Source organism: Oryctolagus cuniculus, chromosome 6 (genome assembly GCF_051225735.1).
Source record: "Oryctolagus cuniculus isolate XC-2025 breed Fujian yellow rabbit chromosome 6, ASM5122573v1, whole genome shotgun sequence".
Taxonomy (NCBI): Eukaryota; Metazoa; Chordata; class Mammalia; order Lagomorpha; family Leporidae; genus Oryctolagus; species Oryctolagus cuniculus.
In genome coordinates, this window is record NC_142872.1 from 65,198,158 (window position 1) to 65,221,893 (window position 23,736).

The 23,736-nt window shown below is 58.2% G+C and overlaps 1 protein-coding gene across 1 annotated transcript in view; it reads right to left on the bottom strand.

The window, feature by feature from the left end:
* Positions 1-5,568: 5,568 nt before the first annotated feature.
* COL23A1 (collagen type XXIII alpha 1 chain) overlaps positions 5,569-23,736 on the bottom strand; it is a 308,982-nt gene continuing 290,814 nt past the window's right edge. Inside the window, exons 9-28 of the mRNA XM_008255487.5 lie at positions 20,609-20,725; positions 19,724-19,759; positions 19,291-19,317; positions 17,926-17,979; positions 17,374-17,436; positions 16,996-17,040; positions 15,902-15,979; positions 14,543-14,596; positions 13,886-13,930; positions 13,270-13,359; positions 12,645-12,707; positions 12,316-12,372; positions 12,142-12,168; positions 11,185-11,247; positions 11,048-11,101; positions 10,766-10,792; positions 8,658-8,711; positions 8,435-8,521; positions 6,047-6,085; positions 5,569-5,665 (exon numbers count right to left, since the gene is read on the bottom strand). Of these exons, the coding sequence (XP_008253709.1) occupies positions 5,663-5,665; positions 6,047-6,085; positions 8,435-8,521; positions 8,658-8,711; positions 10,766-10,792; positions 11,048-11,101; positions 11,185-11,247; positions 12,142-12,168; positions 12,316-12,372; positions 12,645-12,707; positions 13,270-13,359; positions 13,886-13,930; positions 14,543-14,596; positions 15,902-15,979; positions 16,996-17,040; positions 17,374-17,436; positions 17,926-17,979; positions 19,291-19,317; positions 19,724-19,759; positions 20,609-20,725 (1,083 nt within the window). The 3' untranslated portion in view covers positions 5,569-5,662. The remainder of the gene's footprint in view (positions 5,666-6,046; positions 6,086-8,434; positions 8,522-8,657; positions 8,712-10,765; positions 10,793-11,047; positions 11,102-11,184; positions 11,248-12,141; positions 12,169-12,315; positions 12,373-12,644; positions 12,708-13,269; positions 13,360-13,885; positions 13,931-14,542; positions 14,597-15,901; positions 15,980-16,995; positions 17,041-17,373; positions 17,437-17,925; positions 17,980-19,290; positions 19,318-19,723; positions 19,760-20,608; positions 20,726-23,736) is intronic.

Genomic DNA, 23,736 nt, shown 5'->3' on the forward strand with positions numbered 1-23,736 from the left:
AAGAGCGAGCCTATTGGGGTGACGGACCCCACCTGGACCCGGAGAGTGAGGAGAACAGGCCTCCAAGAGGCTGGGAGCTGGACGAGCAGAGGCAGCCCCTCCTGGGGTGGGGCGCTGGTGGCTCTCCTTTATTTTATTTTTATTTATTTATTTTTTGACAGGCAGAGTTAGAGAGACAGAGAGAGAAGTTTTATTTTTTAAAAGATTTCTTTATTTGAAAATCAGAGTTAGAGAGAGAGAGAGAGAGAGAGAGAGAGAGAGAAAGAGGGAAAGGTCTTCCATTCGCGGATTCACTCCCGCAATGGCTGCCATGGCCAGGACTGGGCTAGGCTGAAGCCTGGAGCCAGGAGCTTCTTCCGGGTCTCCCACGTGGGTGCAGGGCCCCAAGCACTTGGGCCATCTTCCACTGCTTTCCCAGGCACATTAGCAAGGAGCCCATGTGAGATCCAGACTGATGACCCCTTGAAAGAGGGTGGGAGGGGAGGTTCCTGCTTGCCCCTCCTCTGCTCACCTCTGCAGGATTCCCAGCCTTCATTTGTAAAATGCTTAGGGCATTTACTTTAAAAATTAAAAAAAAAAAAAACAAAAACCCACAACATTTATTTATGTGAAAGGCAGAGTGACAAAAACAAAGGTCTTCCATTTGCTGGTTCACTCCCCGGATGCCTGCAACAGCCAAGGCTGAGCCAAGCTGAAGGTGGGAGCTGGGAACTCAATCCTGGTCTTCCTGGGGGTGGCAGGGACCCAGTTCTTGGGCCATCGCTGGCTGCCTGCCAGGGTGTGTGTTAGCAGGAAGCTGGAGGGGAAGGGGAGTAGCCCTGACTCTGGCCTCTCAGACGGGCCTGATGTGGGAGGCAGGCGCCCAAAGTTGGTGGCTTAATTCAGTGTGCCACAAAGCCCACCCCTGCTTAGGGCATTTATTAAAGAGCAGTTGGAGTTTCTTATTTGTTTTTATTATGGTGAAATATACAACACAGTTCATTTTACTATTTAACTGTTTTTAAGGGTACAATTCTGTGGCAGTAAATACATTCACATTTGTGTGTGACCATTACTACCATCCATCCAGCTTAAACACTTTTATTCATTTGAGAGGCAGACACAAGCTGAAACAGAGGCAGAGAGCGAGCAAGATCTCCTGTCTGTTGGTTCACTCCTCAAACGCCAGCAAAAGCCACGATTTTTGAAAAAAAAAATTTTTTTTTCCCCTAATTAACCAAGAGGTCCAGGCCCAGAGCTGGGTCTGGGTCTGGGTCTGGGTCTGGCTGTCAGGGACCTGACTGCTTCAGCCACCACCTCCCTAGGGTGTGCATTAGCAGGAAGCCAGAATGGAAGCAGAGCCAGGGCTTGAACCCAGGCCCTTGGATATAGAATGCAGCCGTCCCTGTGAGCATCTTTAAAGCACTAGGCCAAACACCCATCCTACCCACTTTCCCAAACTGAAGTTGCTTATTTTTCATTTTAAACGGAATTGAACCTTTTACACGATTCTTGGAAAAAACAGAAAATTCTAACCCAATTAACCAAGAGGCCTATCCTCGCCCATGTACGTGTAGCTTTGGGCTCTGGTTTTCTCAGGGTACCGGCTTTGCCTCTGGTGGAGGCCCCTGGGGCCTGTGTGTCTGAGAGTCCTCTTTGGGGCCGCTCTTCCTCCCCTCCCAGCCCCAGCAGCAGCCGCTCAGGGAAGCCTGCTCCATGCAGGGACTTTTCCTGCCTAGGAGAGGCAGAAGAGAAGCTGAGCTGGGCCCGGCTTGCATGGCCCATGCTCCCAGGATGTCCAGCCTCAGGAGGTGACACTGTTGCAGGTCGTAGCAGGCTTTTCCAGGAAGATCTAAGCAGGGGGTGCGACACTACCAGGAAGCCTCCCCTTCTTCCTGCCTCTGGCCTTGTGCTAAAGCAATCCTTTGTCCATCGTCTTCCGCCTGGGTTTCCAGGCAACACCAAAGGCCGAGAGGTCAGGGCATGGGAGGAAGTGACTCAGCCAAGGTTTAAGCCCAGGCATGGTGTTTCTGCACTGGGGTGGTATCAAGGGTGGTGTGGAGGGTGGCCCAGGGCGTTTGGTGGTGTCCCCTCTGCAGCTCTGCCCATAGATGCAAATCACCTGCCTGGGAAAACCTCAGGGACCGTGGAAAACTCACCCTAACTTAGGAAATACTAGATGCTTCTTGGCTGAGTCTGAGAGGCCTCTGGCTGTCCAGCCTGCTGCTCCCTTGCAAGCATGTGGCACCTGTCAGCCCCACGGCACTGCCGCTGCGGGTGTACCACTCCGATCCAGTCTGTGTTGCAGCAGGGGTCAGCCCCTACCTGACCTGCTTGCCTGTGGCTTCCCTGTGGTGCGTTTGGTAAATCCAGCTCTGCTGTCTCTGTGCTCTGGTGAATTCTCCTACTTCCTGCGACAGGCTTCAGGTGTGGCCATCATTGTGACAGCCCAAAGCACCCCATGTGTTTCCAGGGGTGTCCCTGGGATGAGGAGGGGGAGGTATGGGGAGACCTGTGTGTTGCAAGCCCTCACTCTTCACCTGTGACAGGGGCTGGGGGACCTTGTGGTGAGTTCAGCGGTGAGTTCCAGAGGGGGCTCATTGAGGCAGAGTTGCCCCCAGTCCTGTCCTTGAGACTCCGCGGGGGTGGGCGCGGGCGCTCCCACTCTCACTCTTGCACGGCCACACTGTCCTCACTGTCCTACCCCAGGCTCTGCAGTTTGAAGTTTGCAAGTCTAAGGATACAGCCTTGACACCATACCAAGGCAGCAATGGGCCGAGAAGCAGGAGAGGGACCCCCTGGGTGTTTCCCCCACCCCCCACCGAGTTCCATTTGCCAGTCATTTAGCATCCTGGGGCTGCCAGCAGCTTACAGAGGAGGGGACAGCAAGAGGCCTGATCCGAGCCACCTGCCCTGACTGAGCATCCCCGGGCAGGCGCTGAACCTCTCTGGGCCTCAATTTTGCCATCTGTACATTGGACACAGTGACACCTAGCACAGAGGTTCTGTCCTTCTCAGGGTCAGTGAGGGGGTCAAGAGAGGTTCCTGGCTGGAGGGAGGCGTGACCCACAAACAGGGGAGCACATTTTGGGGGTGATGCTGGAACCCTAAAGGAAGCCTGGACACCCAGGGGTGACTCTGCCATCAGTCCCCACCGTTTCTCTTCTACTTCTGGTTTTCTGATGTCTAAGGCAATTTGCCAAGCAGTGTGGCCAGCCACTTGTCCCTTGGCCCTGAGGGAGACAGAGGAAGGGACTTGACATATGGTGGCACTTCAAAAAATGTGTAGAAAATGGAATTAATAACATAGGTATGGCATAGGCATTTAGCCTGGCAATTAAGATACCCGTGTCCCATGCCGGAGCACTTGGATTCAGTTCCCAGCTCTGGCTCTTGACTCCAAGTTCCCTGTCATACTGATGCAGACCCTGGCTCAAGGAATTGGGTCCTGGGCTCCCAGCTTTAGCTTAGGCCAGCTCTGGTCATTGTGGACATTTGGGGAGTGGATCAGAGGACGGGAGTTGTATTCATCCATCTCTGACTGTTTCTCTGTCTCCCAAATAAATGAATAACAAAATTTTAAAAGGTGTAAGTTTATTCTGTTGCAAAAAAGATTTTGAAATGCAGGCACGATATGCATTTCCAGATATGATTTAAAAAGCTTTGTATCAAAATATCCTTATAATTCCATTTTCTGTGAATTTTTGGACGCACCCTCATTTCTTCCCTCCTTAGCCAGTGTGTGGCCAGGGCCTCTTCTTCTTTTAAAGACTTATTTTATTTATTTGAAAGAGTTACAGAGAGAGGTTTTCCATCTGCTGTTCACTCCCCAAATGGCTGCAATGGCTGGAGCTGAGCCAATCTGAAGCCAGGAGCCAGGAGCCAGGAGCTTCTTCTGGGTCTCCCACGTGGGTGCAAGGGCCCAAGCACTTGGGTCATTCTCTGCTGATTTCCCAGGTGCATTAGCAAGGAGCCGGATCAGAAGTGCAGCAGCCTGGACTTGAACCGGTGCCCTTATGGGATGCTGGTGTTGCAGGCTTGTGCTTTAACCCGCTGTGCCACAGCACCAACCCCAGCCTCTTCTGCTTAACAAGGATGTCCCATGTCAGGGTCTGGGGGAGGGCTGCCCTCCCATTTTATGGATGAGGTGGCACGTGGCATTTCTGAAATAATCGCAAGACCTGTGACCCCACATCTCCCCTTAAGGGAGGGTGTCGACGTTTTCCCAGTGGGAGGCGAGGTCTAGCTATAGCCCCTTGAGTCGGGAGGAGCCTCCAACCCTGGCAGAATGCGACCCTGTATGATGTCAGAGGCTTGGCCTGCTCGCACCGGGAAGGAAGCTAGGCCAACAGCAGGGGCCCCAGGCAGGTGTTCCAGCCATGTGAGGTCCCAAATGACAGCCAGCATTGATCACCAGATGGAGAGAACTTGAACGAGCAGCATCCCGCTGAGCCCATGAACCCCAGGGCCGTGAGCAAGAACCAGGCATGGTGATAGTTGTGTGGCAGTGGGTTTTGGGGTGACTTGTGAAGTAGCAGTCCCTGGTCACCACAATGGAGGGCCACGTGGGGGGCTTGGTGACAGAAATGACCCAGTGCCAGAGGACTTGGCTGGCCTGGTCATGTCTGTGCCTTCTGAACTTCACACTGCAACCCTTCTCTGGTTTCTGCGGCCTGTCCCCACCTCGTAATGGCCAGGCTGGTATCTCAGCCCGAGGCGCCCAGGGCAGGCTGCAAGGACAGGCACACCCAAGCACACAGTGGTAGTTTATTACACGCAGTGCTATCCGACAGCACAGACAGGGAGGAGCTGGCTGCTGGGAGCTGGGACACCTGCCAGGGGTGGTTGCAGGCCCCTGCTCGGGCCAGCTGGGAGCCGGCCCTGAGGCTCATTTGTCTGCGTAACTCATCACGATGATGGTGTCTGGCCGGGAGGCCACAGGGCTGGGCGGGACACTCGGAACCAGTGAGGCCACAGCTCTGACTGAAGGTCTGTCTCCTTGGGCCCTGCAAAAGCCCCATCTGTCCCTGCTCCGGGTGATGTGACAGGAAGTGGCAGCCAGGCCCACCCTGGGACCCTCTGTCTGCCACGCTCGAGGATCAAGGGGCTCCAGCAGCTGGTTCTGCATCAGAGTGTGGCTTCTAGGTGTGGCCAGAGGACGCGTGTCCCTGATGCAGGCCGGCTTCCTGAGCCCACCAAGCAAGGCGGCAGTGAGCCATACAGGCAACTTTCCACTCCCTCCTCCTTGGGGCCGGGGCAGCTGCTGGAGGCCACGTCCAGGAGCAGTGGCAGCTGCTGTCGAGTCCTGGGCCTTCTTGGGCAGCGTGACTTGTGGACTCCAGGGCTCCCAGCGGCCGCCCCCCGTGGCCGTGGGACAGCAATGAGCCTCCTCGCTGCTCAGGTGGCTGAAGGCCCAGGGGAGCCAGGCACAGCCACCTTCGTCTCTTCGCCAGGAAAGCCAAGTCCTGGAGGAGGGGCCCCCAAGCACACAGCTATCCTGTGCTTGCTTGTCCCCTCTCTCGCCAGCCTCCGGTGCTGACGGCTCTGGGCTGGGTCGGACACTTCTGAATGTTACAAGGCCACAGGTGGTGCATTGCATAAAAGAGCAATATATTACTGTTTTGTTTTACAAAAATTCAAAATGTCCACACGGGTCTGTACAGGTTGTGAGCTGGATCTGGGGTCACTGGAAGAGGAGGGAAAGACAGAAGGTGACTGGGGGCCCCAGTCTTGTCTGGGCCACATCCCCCGTCCAGGCCATGCCCTCTGGAACAGGTACGGCCTCTTCCTCTCCTCCCAGGCTCCCCTCAGTGGGACAGTTTGGGCAAAGTCCAAGGAACTTCTGATGGCTGTGCTGAGCACCGACCAAGGCCCAGGAGACCAAACGGAGCAGCTGCAGTCACCCCAGGCCCCAGCCCCAGCCGCAGCCTCAGCCCTGTGATAGGAGTGACAAGCCAGGCTCATGACAGGGCAGTGTGGTCCAGTCACTGTGCAGGGGGCTACAGACTCCCGGCCCACCCCTCCATGCCTCCAAGCCCACCCCAGAGGACCCTGCATTGCCAGGTACCTTATGCCAGCAGCCGGGCACGGGCAGCCCATCGGGACCCTGGAAAGGAAGAAGGTTGCAGTGACTCGGACGGGTGTGTGGTCAGTGCTCTAGGCCCTCCCATCCCTCCCCGGCCTGTGGGGATGGCAGCCCAGGTGCCTCTGCCGTCCATCTGGGTAGCAGGTTCAAGGGCACCCGATGGCTTTTCACCGCACTAGTCCTGAGTGTGCTCCCAGTGCGATCTGTGGGGACACCTGTGTAGTGGTCAGAAACAAGGGGCCCCCGGCCGGCGCCACGGCTCACTAGGCTAATCCTCCGCCTTGCGGCACCGGCACACCGGGTTCTAGTCCCAGTCGGGGCACCGGATTCTGTCCCGGTTGCCCCTCTTCCAGGCCAGCTCTCTGCTGTGGCCAGGGAGTGCAGTGGAGGATGGCCCAAGTACTTGGACCCTGCACCCCATGGGAGACCAGGATAAGTACCTGGCTCCTGGCTTCGGATCAGTGCGGTGCGCGGGCCACAGCGTGCCAGCCATGGCGGCCACTGGAGGGTGAACCAATGGCAAAAGGAAGACCTTTCTCTCTGTCTCTCTCTCTCATTGTCCACTCTGCCTGTCCAAAAAAAAAAAAAAAAAAAAAAAAAAAAAGAAAGAAAGAAAGAAAGAAAAGAAACAAGGAAGAAGCAAGGGCCCCAGTGGAGTAATGGAAGGACTGTGCGGCTTCCTGCCTGGCAGCTGTGACAGAGCCCCTGCCCCTCACCTCAGGAGCCCAGGGGCTCTCAACCTTTGGGCAGGGGTGCCTCCAAGAGTGCTTTATGGACAACCCAGAGATGGTACCCCCACCCCCTCCGGCCATTCTGGGCCCAGGGACTGGATCTGAGCCAAGGCAGGGCAGGCTCAGGTTGTCAGGATGTCCACTGAGCCATCAGAGGCAAGCAGGGTGCCCAGAGAGTGGCGGGCTGGCGGGGACAAAACACACAGCCTCCAGGGCACACAGGAGCAGCCAACACTCCACCCTGTTCCCGGGCACTGGTCCTGCACGGGCCTCAGACACACAGAGCAGCTCCTGGAACTCTCCCATGCACATGCAGGGACACAGCCCAGGGACCAAAGGAGAGGTGGGGGAAGGGCAAAATGGACAGGAAGGCACACGCGAGGGGCAGGGCACACTCGGCACACAGCAGGCCAGGCTGCCTACCACAGGGCAAGGCCCACTGCCCCTGGCCAGGGCCCTGGAGCCCGGCGCCCCATGCTTGCCTCCGCAGCGAGGATGCTCCTGTTTCGAAGACAAAGGTAAACTGCTTGCAGGGACATCTTGGTCCAGGGATTGAGCTGCCCGAGGGCACCCATGGCCCCTGGCTGCTCAAGGCCCTGTGTGTGTGTGTGTGTGTGTGTGTGTGTACACGCCATTTTGTTCACACCTTTTTCTCAGGGACTGCCCAACACCTTCTGGAGGGAGAGGTCATCACGCCCACTGCAGGGATGGGCAAACTGAGGCTGCCGTGACCCATGGCAGGCTGCGGGACTGGGCGGCCCTCGCTCGGGGCCAGGCACGGACATCTGGACTTTCAGGATGGAAATGCTGGTGATGTGTTTCTCTTTTTGGGGCTCTCCTGGAGGAGCCTGACACGGAAACCCTCACTGCTGTCGGGAAAAAGAGGCTGGGTTTTGGTTGTTTTGGGGAGTGGGGTGGCCTGTAAGGCAGTCAGGGGAGGAGCAGGAAAAGAGACAAGTGGGGAGGAGGGAAGGATGGCCCAGGGGGCTCAGGGGCACACACTGGGGCCGTGGAGAAGGTGGACACCCCAGGCCAGATGCCTCTGGGAAAGAGAGGATGGAAGGGCAGGCAGAGACACCCAGAGAGCATAGGGAGCTCCCACCCACCGCCGGCTGCCCTGTATGGTCTCCAGCGAGCCCAGAGGGGACAAACCCTGCCTGGGGCCCAGCACAGGGCCCACGGGGGCTGGGCACTTGCTGACCCTGATCCTGGCTGCAGAGCAGCTTGCCTGTGGCCTCCCGCCCCTCCCCCCACAGGGCCCAGCCCCTTCCAGGGTGCCCCGATGTCACTCACTGGTCTGGTTCCTGTCCATCCCTAGCTCAGGGTGGCCCAAGGTGGGTCCCCACTCAAGCTGGGTTGCCCTGGGGCTCAGTAAATAGGCCAAGACCTTGGCAAATGGACTCTGCCCCATGGCTGGGCCTCTACCTCCACAGAGAGCCACGTCCTGGAGGAGGGGGCAGGGCCTGAGCCACAGGGGGCTGTGATGGTGGCAACAGCAGCAGTGGTATGGGCACCCTGGTAAGGGGCTGCCATGGCCTCTTGGGCTTGCCCCTGAACTCTGAGGATAAGGAAGCTGGAGGCTGAAGAGCCGGGCGTGGGTGTGGGCGTGGGGGTGGTCCCGCGCTGCTCTGACACGTACCACAGGACACGGCTGGTCCAGGCCTGGCGGTCCGGGTTCGCCTTTCTGGCCCTTCACTCCCTTCCGGCCGGGGATCCCACGCTCCCCCTGCACAGAAGGGAGATGGTAGGATGGCGGCGTTGGCCAGGTCCGTGGCCATGATGCCCACAGCTTCGATCTTAGTGGACCCCTGCCCCTCCCCAACCCTTGCCTGCCGCCCCCTGCTTCCCCCCACTGCCCTCACCTTCTCTCCACGCTCGCTCCGGTCACCTTTTTCTCCTCGGGGTCCAGGGAAGCCCTGACAAGGGATTCAAATTCAACGTGAGCCTGAGACTCGGGGGCAGCCTGCCGCTGTGGATCCGTCTCTGCCCCTCCTCCCTCTGCTCCTGGCACAGACTGGCCAGGCCCCAGCTGCTGGGAACCGGGCACCAGGGCACCAGCCCTGCTTCCTCCAGAGCAGTCAGTGTCTCTGGGTGCAAGTCCTCAGGCGCAGCTGTCAGCAAGCGACTTTTTCTCCTGCCACCAACATGTGCAGGTGGCAGTGGCCCAGGCTTGGCTGGGGGCAGAGACCTAGGAAGCCTTGGGTGTTTATGACTGAGAAATGGTGACTTCCGTTCTCTACTCTCAGATCAATTTATTGTTTATTTGAGTGGCAGACAGACAGACAGACAGTAGGTCCTATTTGTTGATTTACTTCCCAAATGCCCGCAGTGGACAGGGTTGTGCCAGGGCTGGAGCAGGAGCTGGGACGACACTCCAGGTCTCCCGGGAGGGAGGCAGGGACTCTACACCACTGCCTCCCAGGGTCTGCATGAGCAGGATGCTGGAGCCAGGAATGGAACCCCAGTACTCTGATACAGGACACAGGTATCTTAACTGCTAGGTCAAATGCCCACTTCTCAGCTCAATTTCTTATACACCCACCTGTCCATCTGTCCGTCTGTGCAACCACTGAACCAATGCAACTCAGCATCTACTAGGAACAGGGCTGTGGGCCGGATGCCAGGGATGGAGGAATGGACTTGAGGTGCCCCCTCCCTCACGTGGAGTGGGACGGGCAGTGGAGTGCTCCGTGATGGGCAGGCGCTTCCTGGGGAAAGGGCTCTTCTATCAAGGGGGGCGGTGCAATCAAAGGAAGCCGTTGGCAGGGTCCCTGCTTCAGTTAGGCCTGGCGGAGTGGAGGGAGACCTGGGGTGTGCCAGGTGGATCAGGTGGGTGTGGCTTTGAGAAGCCACTGGGAGCCAGGTGTCTGACCGAGAAGGCAGCGGGAGTCTTCAGCTCCACCCCCAGCTGCCTCCCTGGGTCCAGGGCCTGAGCTGGGTGCAGCACTGTCTCTGCTGTTCCTTTTCACCAATAGCCCCTGAAGCCAGAAACCCTGGCTGGGTTCCTCCTCATCGCCGGTCGCTCTCCAAGGCAAACTCTCTCCCTAACGTCTAGTGGGAACAACCTGCCTCTGGCCACTGTGCCCCTCTCAGCAGCTGCCCGATCTCCCCCAGAACCACCCTCACTTCTCGCGATCCACTGACTCCAACCACAGCCCTAGGGCCAAGCACGTGATCAGCCCTGGCCAATCAGAGCACTGCATTTCTATGGCCAAGCTTCTGTGCAGGTTCAGGCTCAACTGAGGCCAATGAGACGTGCTCTGGAACAGCAGAGGGAGGCAAATACTTATCCTTCTTGATTTGTGCCTGGGCTGCTAGCTCTGCCCCAGCTCCACGTGGAGCTTAGGCATGAATCCCACACAGGGAAGCAGAGTCAGGAGAGGTCAAAGGCTGCGTTGTATTGACACAGGTGTGCCCTGGAGCTACGTGCTGAACCTGCAGACTTTTCAGGTAGAAGTAATTTTAAGCCACTTTAAACTGGCTTAAATGTTTTCTACCTAAGCTACCAAAAAAGACTTGACACAGCCAACACTGGGCTAATCATTCTGTTTCTCTCCTTCCCACAATACTGTCCTGGCGGAAGCATCATCAGCTCTTACTAGGGTATTGCAAGTGGTTCCTTGCTGCATTCCCCACCTCCCTACTACAATGATCATCCACCCATCCATCCATTGATTGCCATCCATCCATCCATCCATCCACCCATCCATCCATTCATCATCTATCCACTGCTGTCTGTCCACTGCCCGTCCGTCCATTGCCTGCCACAATGCATCATCCATCCATCCTCCATCCATAAAGCACCTGCTCTGGGCTCTGCACTCACAGGGGACTAGCCAGTTGTCGCCCCAGCCCTGGGAAAGGGGCCACCCTTGAGGCAGCCAGGCCAGGCTGCTGTTTGAGCAACACGGAGGCAGATGGTACACATGGGAGGGAGCCAGTCACTCACAGTGAATGATGAGACACTTACATCCAGTCCTGGCTCCCCGGGTCTGCCCTGAGGAGAGACACAGAGTGGGTGAGAAGGACTGGGGAAGAGGGGCTGGGAGCACAGCTGTGAGTTGGCTACAGACTTGGAGACTGGGAGACCCACCGCACAGGTCTGGTCAGAATGGTATCCATGCAGCCTGTACCCTGGCCCTGAGCGCAGGGACCCAGTGGGACATGGGGCAGGCCCCCAGGGCTGAGTGGCACCATGGGCAGGTGGTCACAATGGGTGGGGGTGTATGTATGTATCCACATAAGGTGTTACCTTCTCTCCTTTGGTTCCCGGCAGCCCAATCAGGCCTGGTGGGCCAACAGGTCCCTGGGTGGAAAAGGCATGGTCAAGATGCATGACAGTGACAGGAACCAGCACCTCTAGGGACACACAGGGCTCGTGACACTCACAGGCAGCCCGCTGGGGCCTCTCTCGCCAGATGCGCCCTTCTCTCCCTTTGCTCCATCTAATCCCTGGAAGCAGAGAGGGGAAGGGTCAGAGAGACGGCAGGGCACACTGAGCTTGGCAGAGGGGCAGTGCTTAGGCTGAGGCAGGCCTGGCCTCAGTTCACTCCACAGCAGGTAGAATAGGAGGAGCTGGGGATGTGCACTGTTACCCAGCCCTGCCCTCCAGTCATTGTGGGAGGGGGTTATGGTCACGCCCATTGCACAGACAGGCCAAGAGCCCAGCACCACAGCTGGGAAGGAGCAGGGCCGGTCTCTGAGCCCCAGCCTCGGACCCTGGACAGCAGCTGCCTCTCCCTAAACCTGCTCAGGGAGAGCCTTGGACAAAACAGAACCAGAGGCAGCACATGTGGTGGGACCACCTGATCTGCCCCACTCAGATCCAGGATTCCACCACTGCCTCCCCTGTCTGCCCCCAGAGCTGGGGAGGCAGAGCTGCGCTCTCCTCCCAGGGTAAACGGGCTGTGGGGCGTGAAAGGAGGCGGGCCAAGGGGCCCTCCCCACGGCTGCTTTAAGTTAAAGCCCAGAACACGGACATTGTGTAACGCACAACCACCTATCAGAGCCTTGGTGCTTCAGGCTGTGGGCAGTGGAGAGACGGATGCGCACAGGGAGAAGGGGGTGTACAGGGCAGGGAGGCGCAGGGCTGGGCGGAGGGGCCGGAGAAGAAGGGAAGAAGGACTGTGATCTTGGCAGAGGGACGAAGTTAAGAACAGGGCCTAGTGTGGAGGTGGGGCGCTGCCTCCCAGGATGTCAGGGGGGCCAGGCACCAGTGGATGTTCACTCTGGGAGACCGAGGGCTGGGGCCAGACCAAGCATGGGGCCCTGCCTTGTGCCCCGGCAAGGCTTTCTGAAACTGCCCAGCTGTGTCTTCAGCTAGCAAGGCAGCTTCCACCCTCTTACCTTGGGACCTTGGACTCCTTGGAGGCCCTGCAGGGGGAGAAGGCAAATCAGAAACGTGTCCCGCTGGGTGCAGGGCAGGGCCATGCCCTGGGCTCAGCCGCCCTTCCCTGCTTGCCCCACCAAGACCCCTTATCCTCCTCCCACCACCCTCTGGTTCAAGCCACACATCCTTACCATGGGACCCGGAGGGCCGGGGGGGCCGGGAGGCCCTGGCTCCACTATGATCTGGGCCTAGGAGGTCCCGAGACAGGTCAGTGACTCACTGTGCCACCATCCCTCCCGGCCTGCATGGAGTGCTCCTGGGGAGGCTACTACCTGTCCCAGGAAGGCACAGCACGGGAGGGGCCCAGCCTTTTGGTTCTCAGATGAGCTGAGTTGGCTGACACACTCCCTGGGCTCTCTCCCTCCCCCTCCCACGGCCCTGCATTGCATCAGGCCAGTGGCCTGTGTGTCGCAATCCTCGGGGCCCTCACTTGGCCTGGGCTGGTGTTGGGGGCCCTTACCAGGCTCTCCTGGAGACTGTCGGAAGCTGACTCTCCCTTCTCCCCCTTGAGGCCATCAGCGCCCTGCAGGAGAGGGGGGCCTGTGAGTCCTTCCCCCATCACCAAAACCACCACCCCGGGGCTGGGCCACTGCCCCCACGAGCTGGCCAGGTAAGCTGGCCTTTGCAACCTAGAAAGTGTCCCCTAAGTCAGCGGCAGGCCCCGCGTGGCAGGTGGACTGTTTAGGGAGCCCACTACCGGAACACAGATTGTTTTCCTGCAGTACAAAGTCCAGGGTTCAAACCCCAGTGCCCCTTCCAGCCAAGGGGTCCTCAGGGGTGAACGTGGCTGTGAGGTGAGGGGTGTCAGTGACTGCTTTTTTTTCTTTAAGATTTATTTATTTGAAAGACAGAGTTACAGAGAGAGACAGAGAGACAAAGATCTTCCATCTGCTGGTTCACTCCCTTAATGGTTTCAAGGGCCAGGGCTGGGCTGGGTGCAGGGATTGCAAGGCCGGCTGGGGCGTACCCGGCTGCTTCCCTGCTCTCCTCACAGCCCCCAGAAGCCACCCTGTGATGGGCACACCTTCACCTTGGGACCCTCAGAATAGCAGGTAAGCAGGGTGGGGTCCTGCCCAGGCACATACCGGGAGGCCAGACAAACCCATCTCTCCTGCCTCTCCCTTGGGTCCAGCTGGCCCGGGCTCTCCTGGGTCTCCTTTCGATCCTTTCGGACCCTGAAAGCCACAGAAACAAGAGGTCAGTAGGACCCAGCAGGCCTTCCCCCTTCTCCCACCCTGGAGGATCCCCAACACTTCATCCAGGCAGGGCCAGACCCCTGCTTTCTCCTTGTGGGTCTTGCCTCCAGGCCAAGGAGCTGGGCGTTTTGGCTGAATGCAGTGGGGGTGCTGGAGAGAGACAGGGAGGGAGCATCCCATCCATGCCTCACTGCACACTGGGGTGCAGGTGGCTCGGGGTGGGGGGCAGAGGAGACAGGGACAGCCCCTCAGGGCATCCATAGTGGCGACTCTTTGCCACATCTCAACCCCCAAATACCCTTCCAACCGCTGCCTTCTCTCTCTCAGCCAAGGATGCATACCCCAGTTGCCACCCTGGGGACCAGCAGTGAAAATACACCCAGAGATGCCAAGGGTGATGGTCACATAGGGGCACACATGCACACAGACACACACATGTGATGTGCACACACACGCAGTCTGACACCAGGCCCCGAGTTGCCAAGGAGCTGAAAAGCCCAGAGACCTTCTCTCCATCGATTCCAGGAGCACCGGGCAGGCCAAGCTCGCCCTGGAAGGGAACAGAGGGTGAGAGCGGTTGTGCCTCCCTGGGCCCCGCAGGGGTTCAAGACCCAAGGGGCGGCTTCCACTGGGTCTCCCTGGCTGGCAACACCCACAGCTCTGCGGCTGGGCTTCTCTGGGGGCCCAGGGCCATGACAGGCACCCACAGCCTCCTCTCCTTCATTGCCCTTCCTGGGTGGCGGGGGTGATGTGGCCCATGGCTGTCGTCCATAGCTGGAAGTTGAGGCTCAGGAAGCTCAATGATTTGCTCCAGGCCCCAGAGCTCAGGAACAACAGAGCCAGGCCCAGCTCTTTTCTGACTTCCAAGTCTGGGGCTGCTTCCCCTGGGAAAAATGGGTGCCTGAAAACAAAAGGCGCAAGCCACAGGCATAGCTCCGGGCATCTGGGTGGGGGGCACTGTGATATCACAGCTTTTAAATGTGTGAGAGAGACTTTCCAGGGATTTAGCTTGGTTAGAAAAGGGAGATCCCTTTCTCTGAATCCCCAGCAGCCAGGCCAGGACCACCATGGCAGAAGCAGAAGGTCCCATGGCGGAGAGGGGAGGGGAGGTGGGCCCTGGAGAAAGGGGTGTGGGGGACCATGCAGATGCGTCTGCACTAACCTTGGCTCCGGGCATCCCTGGTGGCCCCGGGGGCCCCTGTGGCCCGGGAGGACCCTGTGTGCGGAAGTGAGGCTGGTCAGTGGCCAGGCAGGGCCTCCTCCCCTCACTGCCACCCAGCCCCTCGCCCAGGGGCCCAGTCCCTGGAAAGCTGGGCTGCAGCAGGGTTCAGGGTCCCCAGAGCTACTTCCCACACAGTTGGGGTGGGCCTCACTACTCTTGAGGGAGTCCAGGGAGGGGCACCTGGTTTTGTCCACGGCCTGGAGGCCCAGAGTCCCTGTGCCCTCAGAACCAGCCTCCCTCAAACACAGATTCCCTCAGAACACCCTCCTGCTCAACACCCTGCCACGGCTCCCTGCTGCCTGCTGGAGCTTAGATCCCTGCTGGCACCCAAGGCCAGTCAAGAGCAGCCTTGCCAACCGTGGCTGGCACTGCCCTCCCTGTCTGTCCTGCGAGCTTTCTGCTCTTTTGGCTCCGTTGCCTGCTGCCTGCCAGTACTGGGCAGGTCCTGGCCCTCACAGGTGGGGCTGGGGTCTGCTCCCAAACTCAGGCCCCTCCCACAGGCATACCCAGCCCGGCCCCCACCCTGCTGCCCTCCTGTTGGCTTTATTTCTTTCATGCTGCCCACCCTCCTCTAGGATGGGGCCCAGCGCCCCCCTCCCTGGTGGGCTCCCGCCCCCTGGCCTCTACTGCATCCTCTGCCTTCACCTTCTACACTGTTCCTCAGTGGCTTTTGAACGTCGTCCCCTTGCTCAGGAACTGACTGCGGCTGCCCACTGCCCATCTCATCGAGTCATCATCCTTGGCTGGCATCCAAGAGCCAAGCCCCGCCTCCCTGCATGCCCTGTGGCTCTCTGCCAGCCTGCATGTGTACGCGGTCAGGGTCATCCCCGCCATGCGGCCCGGGCGTGCTGTAGTCACCAGCAGCTTGTGCGCCCCTGAGGCCCGTGCCTCAAGAGCTTCAGTGCCAAGGCCAGTCTGGAAACTGATGCGCCTCCCCGGACCCCTGAGCAGCTGGCACCTCCTTTGCTGGTGGGTCCCAAGTGCGCCGGTCACTGGGCAGGCTTAGAAGCTGCACACACTCAGGAAGAGGCCTTGCTGCTTCCTCACCCTCCCACAGCCCCCTGCTGGGGCTCCCGAGGGAGACGCTTGGCCTCCTGCCCCTGCAGGGGGAGCTCAGGGTCACATGAGCCGATTCACAGCAGCTCTCTCAGCATCACGTGGGTCTGAGCACGGACGTCCCCATCAGGTGTGTAATGCACCTGTGGTCTTTGTGTGAATCCCCTCCCGGCCCCTCATGTAGGGAAGTGCAGGTTTAGCACAGGAAGTTGTGGGGACCCCCTGCCCCCTGGGTTACACTACCTTGAGGGAATCCAGGATCCTGCCGTCATAGTCGATCACCACAGTGTCCCCCTGCTCGCCCTTGAGGCCTGGTGGACCCTGGGCAGCAGAAGGGTGAGCCTCAGGGTGGGGCTGCGAGGGAGTGGGGGCTGGCCATCCCTGCCTCCCGCCACAGGGAGAGCGCAGGCGGAGGAATGTGCTACCCGCCCCCTCCCGGGGCGGCTGTGGTTTCCCTTCACGTGGTCCCTCAATGTGGCCATTCGAGCCCACAGCCTGATCCCCGCTGTTGCAAGGGAAGACGCCAAGTCCTTCAGATTTCTAAATGTTGCCAAAGACATAACACAAACAAGCAAAACTCCCCAGACTCTTCCCAACTCTGTGAAAGACTCGGTCTCCCTGTCTCCTGACTGTGGGCGGGGCGGCACATCCCACATGCTCTCTCCCCCCACCTGCTGTGTCTGCGGTTGCAGGCAAGCACATGGCTGCTGTCTAGGCCCTCCCTTCTGAGCCTCCCTTCCTCACCAGGCTGCTCTGGCTGGGAGAACCGTACAGGTCACGCACACTTTGGCTCAGGCCCGGACCAGCCTCAGTGCAGAGGGCAGAGACCCAGGCCTGGGCCTTGGCTGCCCCCACAGTGGTGGCACACACACAACTGTCCAGGGTACACACAACTGCCGTAGCCAGGACACAGTCTGACCCCCCGCCACCTGTACGGCCAGGCAGGGGGGCTCAGGTGCATTTTTTTTGGAGGAAGAAGCCAGCTTCTGGGGGTATGGGGAGATGTGACTGCTTCAGGTGACAGAGCTGAGGACAGGACCTTGGATGTCCCTAAAGGTATACGGACAGGGGCTGGTCACACAAAACCTGGGCCTGGCTGGGGTAGCTGGCTTCCCAGTGACAGCAGAAACCAGGATGTGGGGCTGTGGCCCGCCCACCATGGGTGGAGTCATGCCACATGACCCATGGAGGATCTGTGTTTGCGTATACAAAGAAAAGTCTAGAAGGGCATCACATCTCTAGGGACAGAGAGAACGCTGGGGACTCTGTAGGGACAGGGGTTTCTGCAGCTACCAGGCCACTGGGGTCTCCTAGCAGTGGCCTGAGAGGCTGCTTACCCGGGGCCCCGTGGCTCCGTCTGCACCTCCATGGCCAGGCTCCCCCTGTGGAGACACAAGGCTGCAGATTCACCGGCAATCCCACAGTTGGAGCCCTCCTGATCTGAGGATGACTGTTGAGGACCAGCTGGCCAGGGGGAGGACCTGGGAGATCACTGACCTCCCCTTCCCCATGGAGGCCCAGCAGAGGTGGCCAGAGAGCACAGGCCCCATCATCCACCCAGGCTCACCGCCACCCATCCTCACCAGCCTCCCACTGTGAGTCCAGGAAGATCCCGGCCCAGGCAGTCCCCACCCAAAAGTGCAAATTCAAAGGGAAATGACGGCTCCCCCGCCGCCTGGGGGAGGGGCTGACTGGGCCAGGCACCCTGATGTCACCTTTGGTCCCGGGGCACCGTCCACGCCGCTTTCTCCTCGGGGCCCCATGCTCCCTGGCTCACCCTGAAATGGAAACACTCGCCGTGAGAGGCAGCGCCGGGCAGGCTGGGGCCTCCTGCTGCACGCACTTGAGCCCACCGAAGGAGGGGGGCGGGGGCGTCTGGACTCTCCCCGGCCCTGGGGCCTGAGGGCCAGGGCTCCACCTTCCGGTCTGGGTCTTGCAGTTGGGCAGATCCAGAGCTCCATGGACATCTGGGAGCAATGCTGTCCGGATCTTGTGGCTGTCACCAGGGGTGGGGGATGGGGCCAGGTGTGAGGATGACATCATGCAGTTCCTCGTTAGGGGACAGGGTGGAGAGTGGGGCCACCTGGGATTGGACTTGAGGCCTGTGGAGCCCATGCCCTCCTGCTGCTTCCCGCTGCCTGCCCCAGGCGTCAGTCCATACTTGCCCCACTACCTCCCCATGAGGGAGAAGGGCTTGAGAGGGGCTACACTGGGCAGGCAGTGAGAGTAGGGGCAGAGGGCTCTCTGGCAGAGGTGCATGTACCTACCTTGGGCCCTGGGGGTCCAGGGAGCCCAGGTTGGCTCGGTGTCCCATCATCCCCCTAAAAACAGAACAGGTGAGCTGCAGCCCTCACAGCTGGACACAGCAGGAGACCCACAGGTGGACGTGGCCCCTCCTGCCTCAGCACTCCCCAGCACACCAGGCCCCTGGCTCCACGCAGCACTGGGCACCGTGGGTCGGAGCCACCTCTGTCCCCTGCTCCCACCAGCTCAGCATCAGCCCTGAGAGCAGGCCTCAGCAGGTGTGTGCAGACAGAATGGTTGGACAGACAAAGGAGAGTTCATTCATTCAGAAGACATTGTGAGCAGCTGCTGGGGGCCAGACAGGCGAGGTTCCCTGCTCAATGGAGTCAGAGGCGGCTAAGGGACAAGAGATATTCAAATAAGCAAGGGGCAGCACGTCTCAGAAGGCAATTCGAGAGGACACGTGATGGAGAGGGACGGGCAGGGGACTTGCTGCAGCAGCTGGCCCGAGAGGGGCGGCGGGGGATGGGCAGTGTTGCTGGGTACTGCATGGGGAGCTGCCTGGCCAGGGGAGTGGTGGGGAGCCATCCATCACCAGCTTAGTGGCTGGTTCCCAAGCTTGAACACTTGCCAGTGCCCCCAGGGGCTCCTTCAGCTGGCCCCCAGGCTCCGCGTCCAGAGTCTCCGAGTCCATGGGCCCCAGGTGGGCCCTGGAACCCACATTTCTCACAAGCCCCACTGTGATGCTGTTGTCCCCAGGTCCATGCTTTGAGAGCTGTAGCCCCCGGCCCCGCAGTGGGGCCCTGTCCCCACCCTAGCCTTTTTCTCTGGTCACTTCCTGACCCTGGCTAAGAAGTAATTCCATAGGCCTCTCATTTTCCTCCTTGGGCTCACCCTGGGCGGGGGGACAGCGGGGGTGCAAGGAGAAGCCAGAGCCATTGGAACACAGACATCAGGCCCTTTGCTCCTCTGATGGAAGTGGCTTCTGTGACCCAGAGACCCCTGAACCCCTCAGAAGGTGCCCACAGTTGTGGGGAGGGTATCTGGCTGGAAATCCCTTCCTGGCAAGTCACTGGTCTTGCAAGCAGGGAGCTGAGAGGTGAAGGGTGTGAGAATGCCCTGGAAACCCCTCGCTCCCAGCAAGCCCACCAGTGCAGCTCTCTTCCCAGGAGCTCCCCTTCTCCTCCTCCTCCTGGAACCGGGGGCTCCAGCTCCTGCAGGGAGGGCCTGGTGCTGCCCAAGAGGGAGGTGAATCCGGAGCCAGGCCCGGAGAGATGCTGTAATTTGCCCACGGCATTGGTCCCCGACTCTGCTGCCCAGGTTTTACTGGCAGGGAGTACCTAGCACCCCAGGCCTGGGGGAGGGGGCAAGGAGTGGGAGGCACTCACCTTGGGCCCTGGGGGTCCTTTGGGGCCCTGGAATGAGAGAAGAGAAGGTGTCCAACTTCACACTGGAGGCTGCTGCTGGGCCTGTCTTCCTTATCAGCCTGGTTTTATAAAGGGTGATGCCCCAGAGAGGAGCAGCCGGCTGTTGCTAGAACCCGGCTGGGCTGCTGAGCTCTAGGCATAGGACAGCGGCCGCATGAGGGCTCAAGCGGTGATCAGTGGGCTGCAGGCTCCCACTCAAGGCTGTGTGGCCGTTAGCATTCAGCCCAGTGGGGGCCTTGGCCACCCATTCCCCACCGGCGGCCAGCACAGGAACACATGTGTACACACATGCATAGCACCATGTGTGGGCACGCACACACACACACACATGTGCACACATCATCCCGGGGTTGGGGTGTGTGGGGGAAGCCTGGGAGGTGCCCTGGGTACTGACCGTGTCGCCGTCCTGGCCGGGCTCTCCTTTGGGACCCTGAGGAGGCAGAGAGGACGGCCATGAGGATGCGAGGTATCACATGCTCCGAGTGCAGGAGCTTCTGCATCCCCACCAGACCCTGAGAAGTGGCTCCTGCTGTTCCTGCTGCCCAGGTGGGAGAGCTGAGGATCGAAGTTACTCATCCAGGGTGACCAGGAGTGCAGGAGCCCTCTGAGTGGCTGCCCTCAGCGGGGCCCTGGGGGGAGTGTGCTGCCTCGACAAGTTGGAGGGCCTGGATCAGGGACAGGGGCAAGGGAAGGGGGCCTGGCCTCCAGGTTTGGGTTAGGAATTTGGGGGGATGACTGAGGCTAAGTAGTTAGTGTGGGGGAAGGAGAGGAAAGCGCATGGAGAGGATCAGGGCTTGGTCAAGAGCTAAAGAGAGAGCCTGCGTGCGTGTCAGGGTCAGGATTGGGACTGAGACTGCAACGCAGGACAGGGTTGGCGTCTGAAGGTCTACTTGGGGTTAAAGTTGGGTTTTGAGTCAGGGTCACGGTTAGAGTCTGGATAAGCCTGAATTCGCAGTGTGAACTTGGAAGTCAAGGTTTTGATTTGGCTTAGGGACCTAGTTGATGTTAGATTTCAGGTTTGGTGGGGGCCAAGGTCTGTCCGTCTGGGGTTAGGGTTAGGGTTGGGTTTGGGTCTAGTGTCAGGGACAGGATCTGAATTGGGGTTGGGGCTGGGAGTTTAGGTTGGGCCCAGGTTCAGTGTCTGGGTTGGGTTAAAGTTGGTGTTGGGTCTCTAGTGGGGGACAGGGCTGGGCTTGGGGACTGGTTCTGGGATCAGAGTTTGGGGTTTGGGTCAGCACAGGAGTAGGTCTTGGGAGTCCAACTGCATGCCTTCTCTTACCGCTGGACCTTGAGCCCCCCTGGGGCCATCTTTCCCAGTGTCGCCAGGCGGGCCCCTGGCTCCAGGGGGCCCTGGGGGTCCTGGAGGCCCAGCAGCTCCGTCTTGCCCTTGGTCTCCCTGAAAGACATGAGGCTTGGCATGACCCTGAGGGTGAGGGGCAGGCATCCCAGCCTCCAGAGACACACTCCCCTAGGCCTTCTCCCTCCCCAGCCCTTGGGGCAGGCCCGGAGGGAAGGGCTTTGTGGCTGAGCCCCTGACCTCTTTTTGGTGGTCCCTACAACTTGGCAGAAGAGGCCCACCCTCCAAGGAACGCGCCTACTCTCAGTGTCTGAAGCCGACACGGTGTTTAGGTGAGAGATGGCGCAGGCCAGCCCCCTTTTTTCTGGAAAGGAGACTGGGCATCTCCTGAGAGACCTCCCCACCTGGTCAGCTCCACACTCCAGGCCCTTATCTCAGAGAAACGAAAACTTCAGTTCACACAAAAACCTGCGCTTGAACATTTACAGCTGCTTCATCCGTAACAGCCCCAGACTGGAAACCACCTGAAAGCCCTCCCAGTGGTGACTGTTAGCCAGGGACGGGGCACTCCTGGCTCGGACCACTCCCCAGCAAGAAACAGAGGAGGGAAAAGCACGGATGCACGCAGCGGCTTGCAGACGCCCCAAGGGATCACACCGGGTGAAAAAAACCCAGGCTCACAGGGTACATGCTGGAGTCACAGCACACAACCCTGAGTGGCAGAAACCAGAGAGACAGAGAACAGTGTGGCTGGGGTCAGGCACGGGAAGCGGGGAGGCGACCCCAGCTGAAATGAGAGGTCTTTGCGAGGTGCTCACACCAATGTACACACATGACACTACTGCACAGAACATACAGCATACCCTGTGTGGAAACTGGGATAATCTGAGGTTGTATCACTGTGGATTTCCTGGTTGTGAGAGTGTGTTACGGCGATGCAAGATGTCACCGTTGTGGGGCACTGGATAAAGGGCCCATGGGGTGTTGTTTATTAAAACTGCATTTCAGAAGGAGATACTTTTCTCTGAAGGGAGGCGAGAACTTCCCACTTTGCTTATGGTCTAAATACTGACGGAGGCTGTGGATTCAAACGGCTTCCATAGCCTAGGCAGCTCATGTCAAGAGCCTCGGGTGGTCACTAACATCATACATAAAGGTGTTAATTGTTAAATTAACAACAGGAGTCACTGTACAGTAACTCCCAATGCAGGACCTCTGTCTTCAAAGAGTTGTGTTATGAGAGTTAACTGTAAAACTTGTTCTCAAAGATTTATTTCATTTTAGTGTATTTAGTGGAGGATATTCTTACGTCTCATAAGTTTTAGTTATGCCTAAGTGTCCAACTCCACTGCTTGTTTTCTTAGGTGCTTCCTTAATTAATGATAAAACTTATTCTCAAGGACTTATTTTCTTTTAATGTATTAAGTGGAGGCTATTCTAAATTTCCAAAGTACAGTTTATGGAATACAATGGCTTCGCCCCCCCCCTATAATTTCCCTCCCACTCGTACCCCTCCCATCTCCCGCTCCCTCTCCCATTCCATTCACATCAAGATTCATTTTCAATTATCTTTATATACAGAAGATTGATTTAGTATATATTAAGTAAAGATTTCATCAGTTTGCACCCACACAGAACATAAAGTGTAAAATACTGTTTCAGTACTAGTTATAGCATTACTTCACATTGGACAACACATTAAGGACAGATCCCACATGAAAAGTAAGTACACAGTGACTCCTGTTGTTGATTTAACAATTTGACACTCTTGTTTATGGTGTCAGTAATCTCCCTAGGCTCTAGTCATGAGTTGCCAAGGCTATGGAAGCCTGTTGAATTCGCTGACTTCGATCTTATTCCGACAGGGTAAGTGGAGGATATTCTTATGCCTCATAAGTTATAGTTATGTCTAAGTGCTTTCAAAAGATTATCATTTTTGGGTGCTTCCTTAAAGTTAAGTAAATTTCTCAAAAAAAAAAAAAAGAAGTGAAATTAACTTTGAGATGCAATGACTTTGAACAACCCTTGTCGCAACTGTTGAGGAACAGGTTTTTTTTAATGCAAATTGTTGACTCTTTACTTAGTATAGAGTTGGTCTTCTGGGTATAAAGTTAATTGAAAATGGATCTTAGTGGAGAATGGGACTGGGAATGGGAGAGGGAAGAGGAGGAGGGTTGGGAATGTGGGTGAGAGGGTGGGTATGGTGGGAAGACTCACTATATTCCTAAAGTTGTACTTATGAAATGCATGAAGCTTGTATTCCTTAAATAAAAGGTTTCTTTGGGGGAAAAAAGCTGCACTTGAGTCTACAATGACCTCAAAACAATTATAGAAAAGCCAGGCAGGGTCACACATGCTCTCTCGTGCAACACCCAAGACTTGGACCCTGGTGTTAGTGCCAGGTTAGACCTCAGGCTGCCAGAGCCCTCACCTTGGGGCCCCACCTGCAGGGAGGGAAGGGCACCTCCCAGCTGCCCTAGCATGGGCATGTGGCGGGTTATAATGCCAGTTGCTGCCTATTTTGTAACCAAGAAAGGAGGAAGCCTTTTGTGGACCCAGCATAGAGTACGTGAGGACCCCCTAGGGATGATCTTACTCAGACCTCTGGCCAGCTGGCCGGGGCTCTGCTACTGCCCATTTTCCAGATGAAGAGGTCGGGGGCTCGGGAGTCAGAGAGGGTTATTATTCACCCAGGTTCAGGGCCAGGAAAAGCTGAGCCTCCTCCGACTGCCATGGACCCCCCTCCCGATATGAAAGAGCTCGTCTCTGACAAACTGCACTGAACACAGCAGCCAAATAAAAAAGTTAACGGAGGCTCTCAGTGCCCACCACTCGGATCTCCCCACTGGTCTGGTGTGGCCGGGGTCCTGGCTGCCAGGTTGTAGCTCCAGGCAGAAGGAAAGGCCATGGGTGGCATGGTGGGGTCTCTGGGCTGTGGGTGGTGAGCAGTCCCCACTTCACTTTGTGCTGAATCAGGAGGAATCTGAAGACCCCTCCTGGCCCTCACTGCTCCTTTCACGGCTCAGGGGCTCCGGCTCGGGAACCACGGGCCTGGACTCCACCCCGGCGCAGGGCCTGGGAGAGGTGCTTAGGCTCTTCCTGGCCTGCCT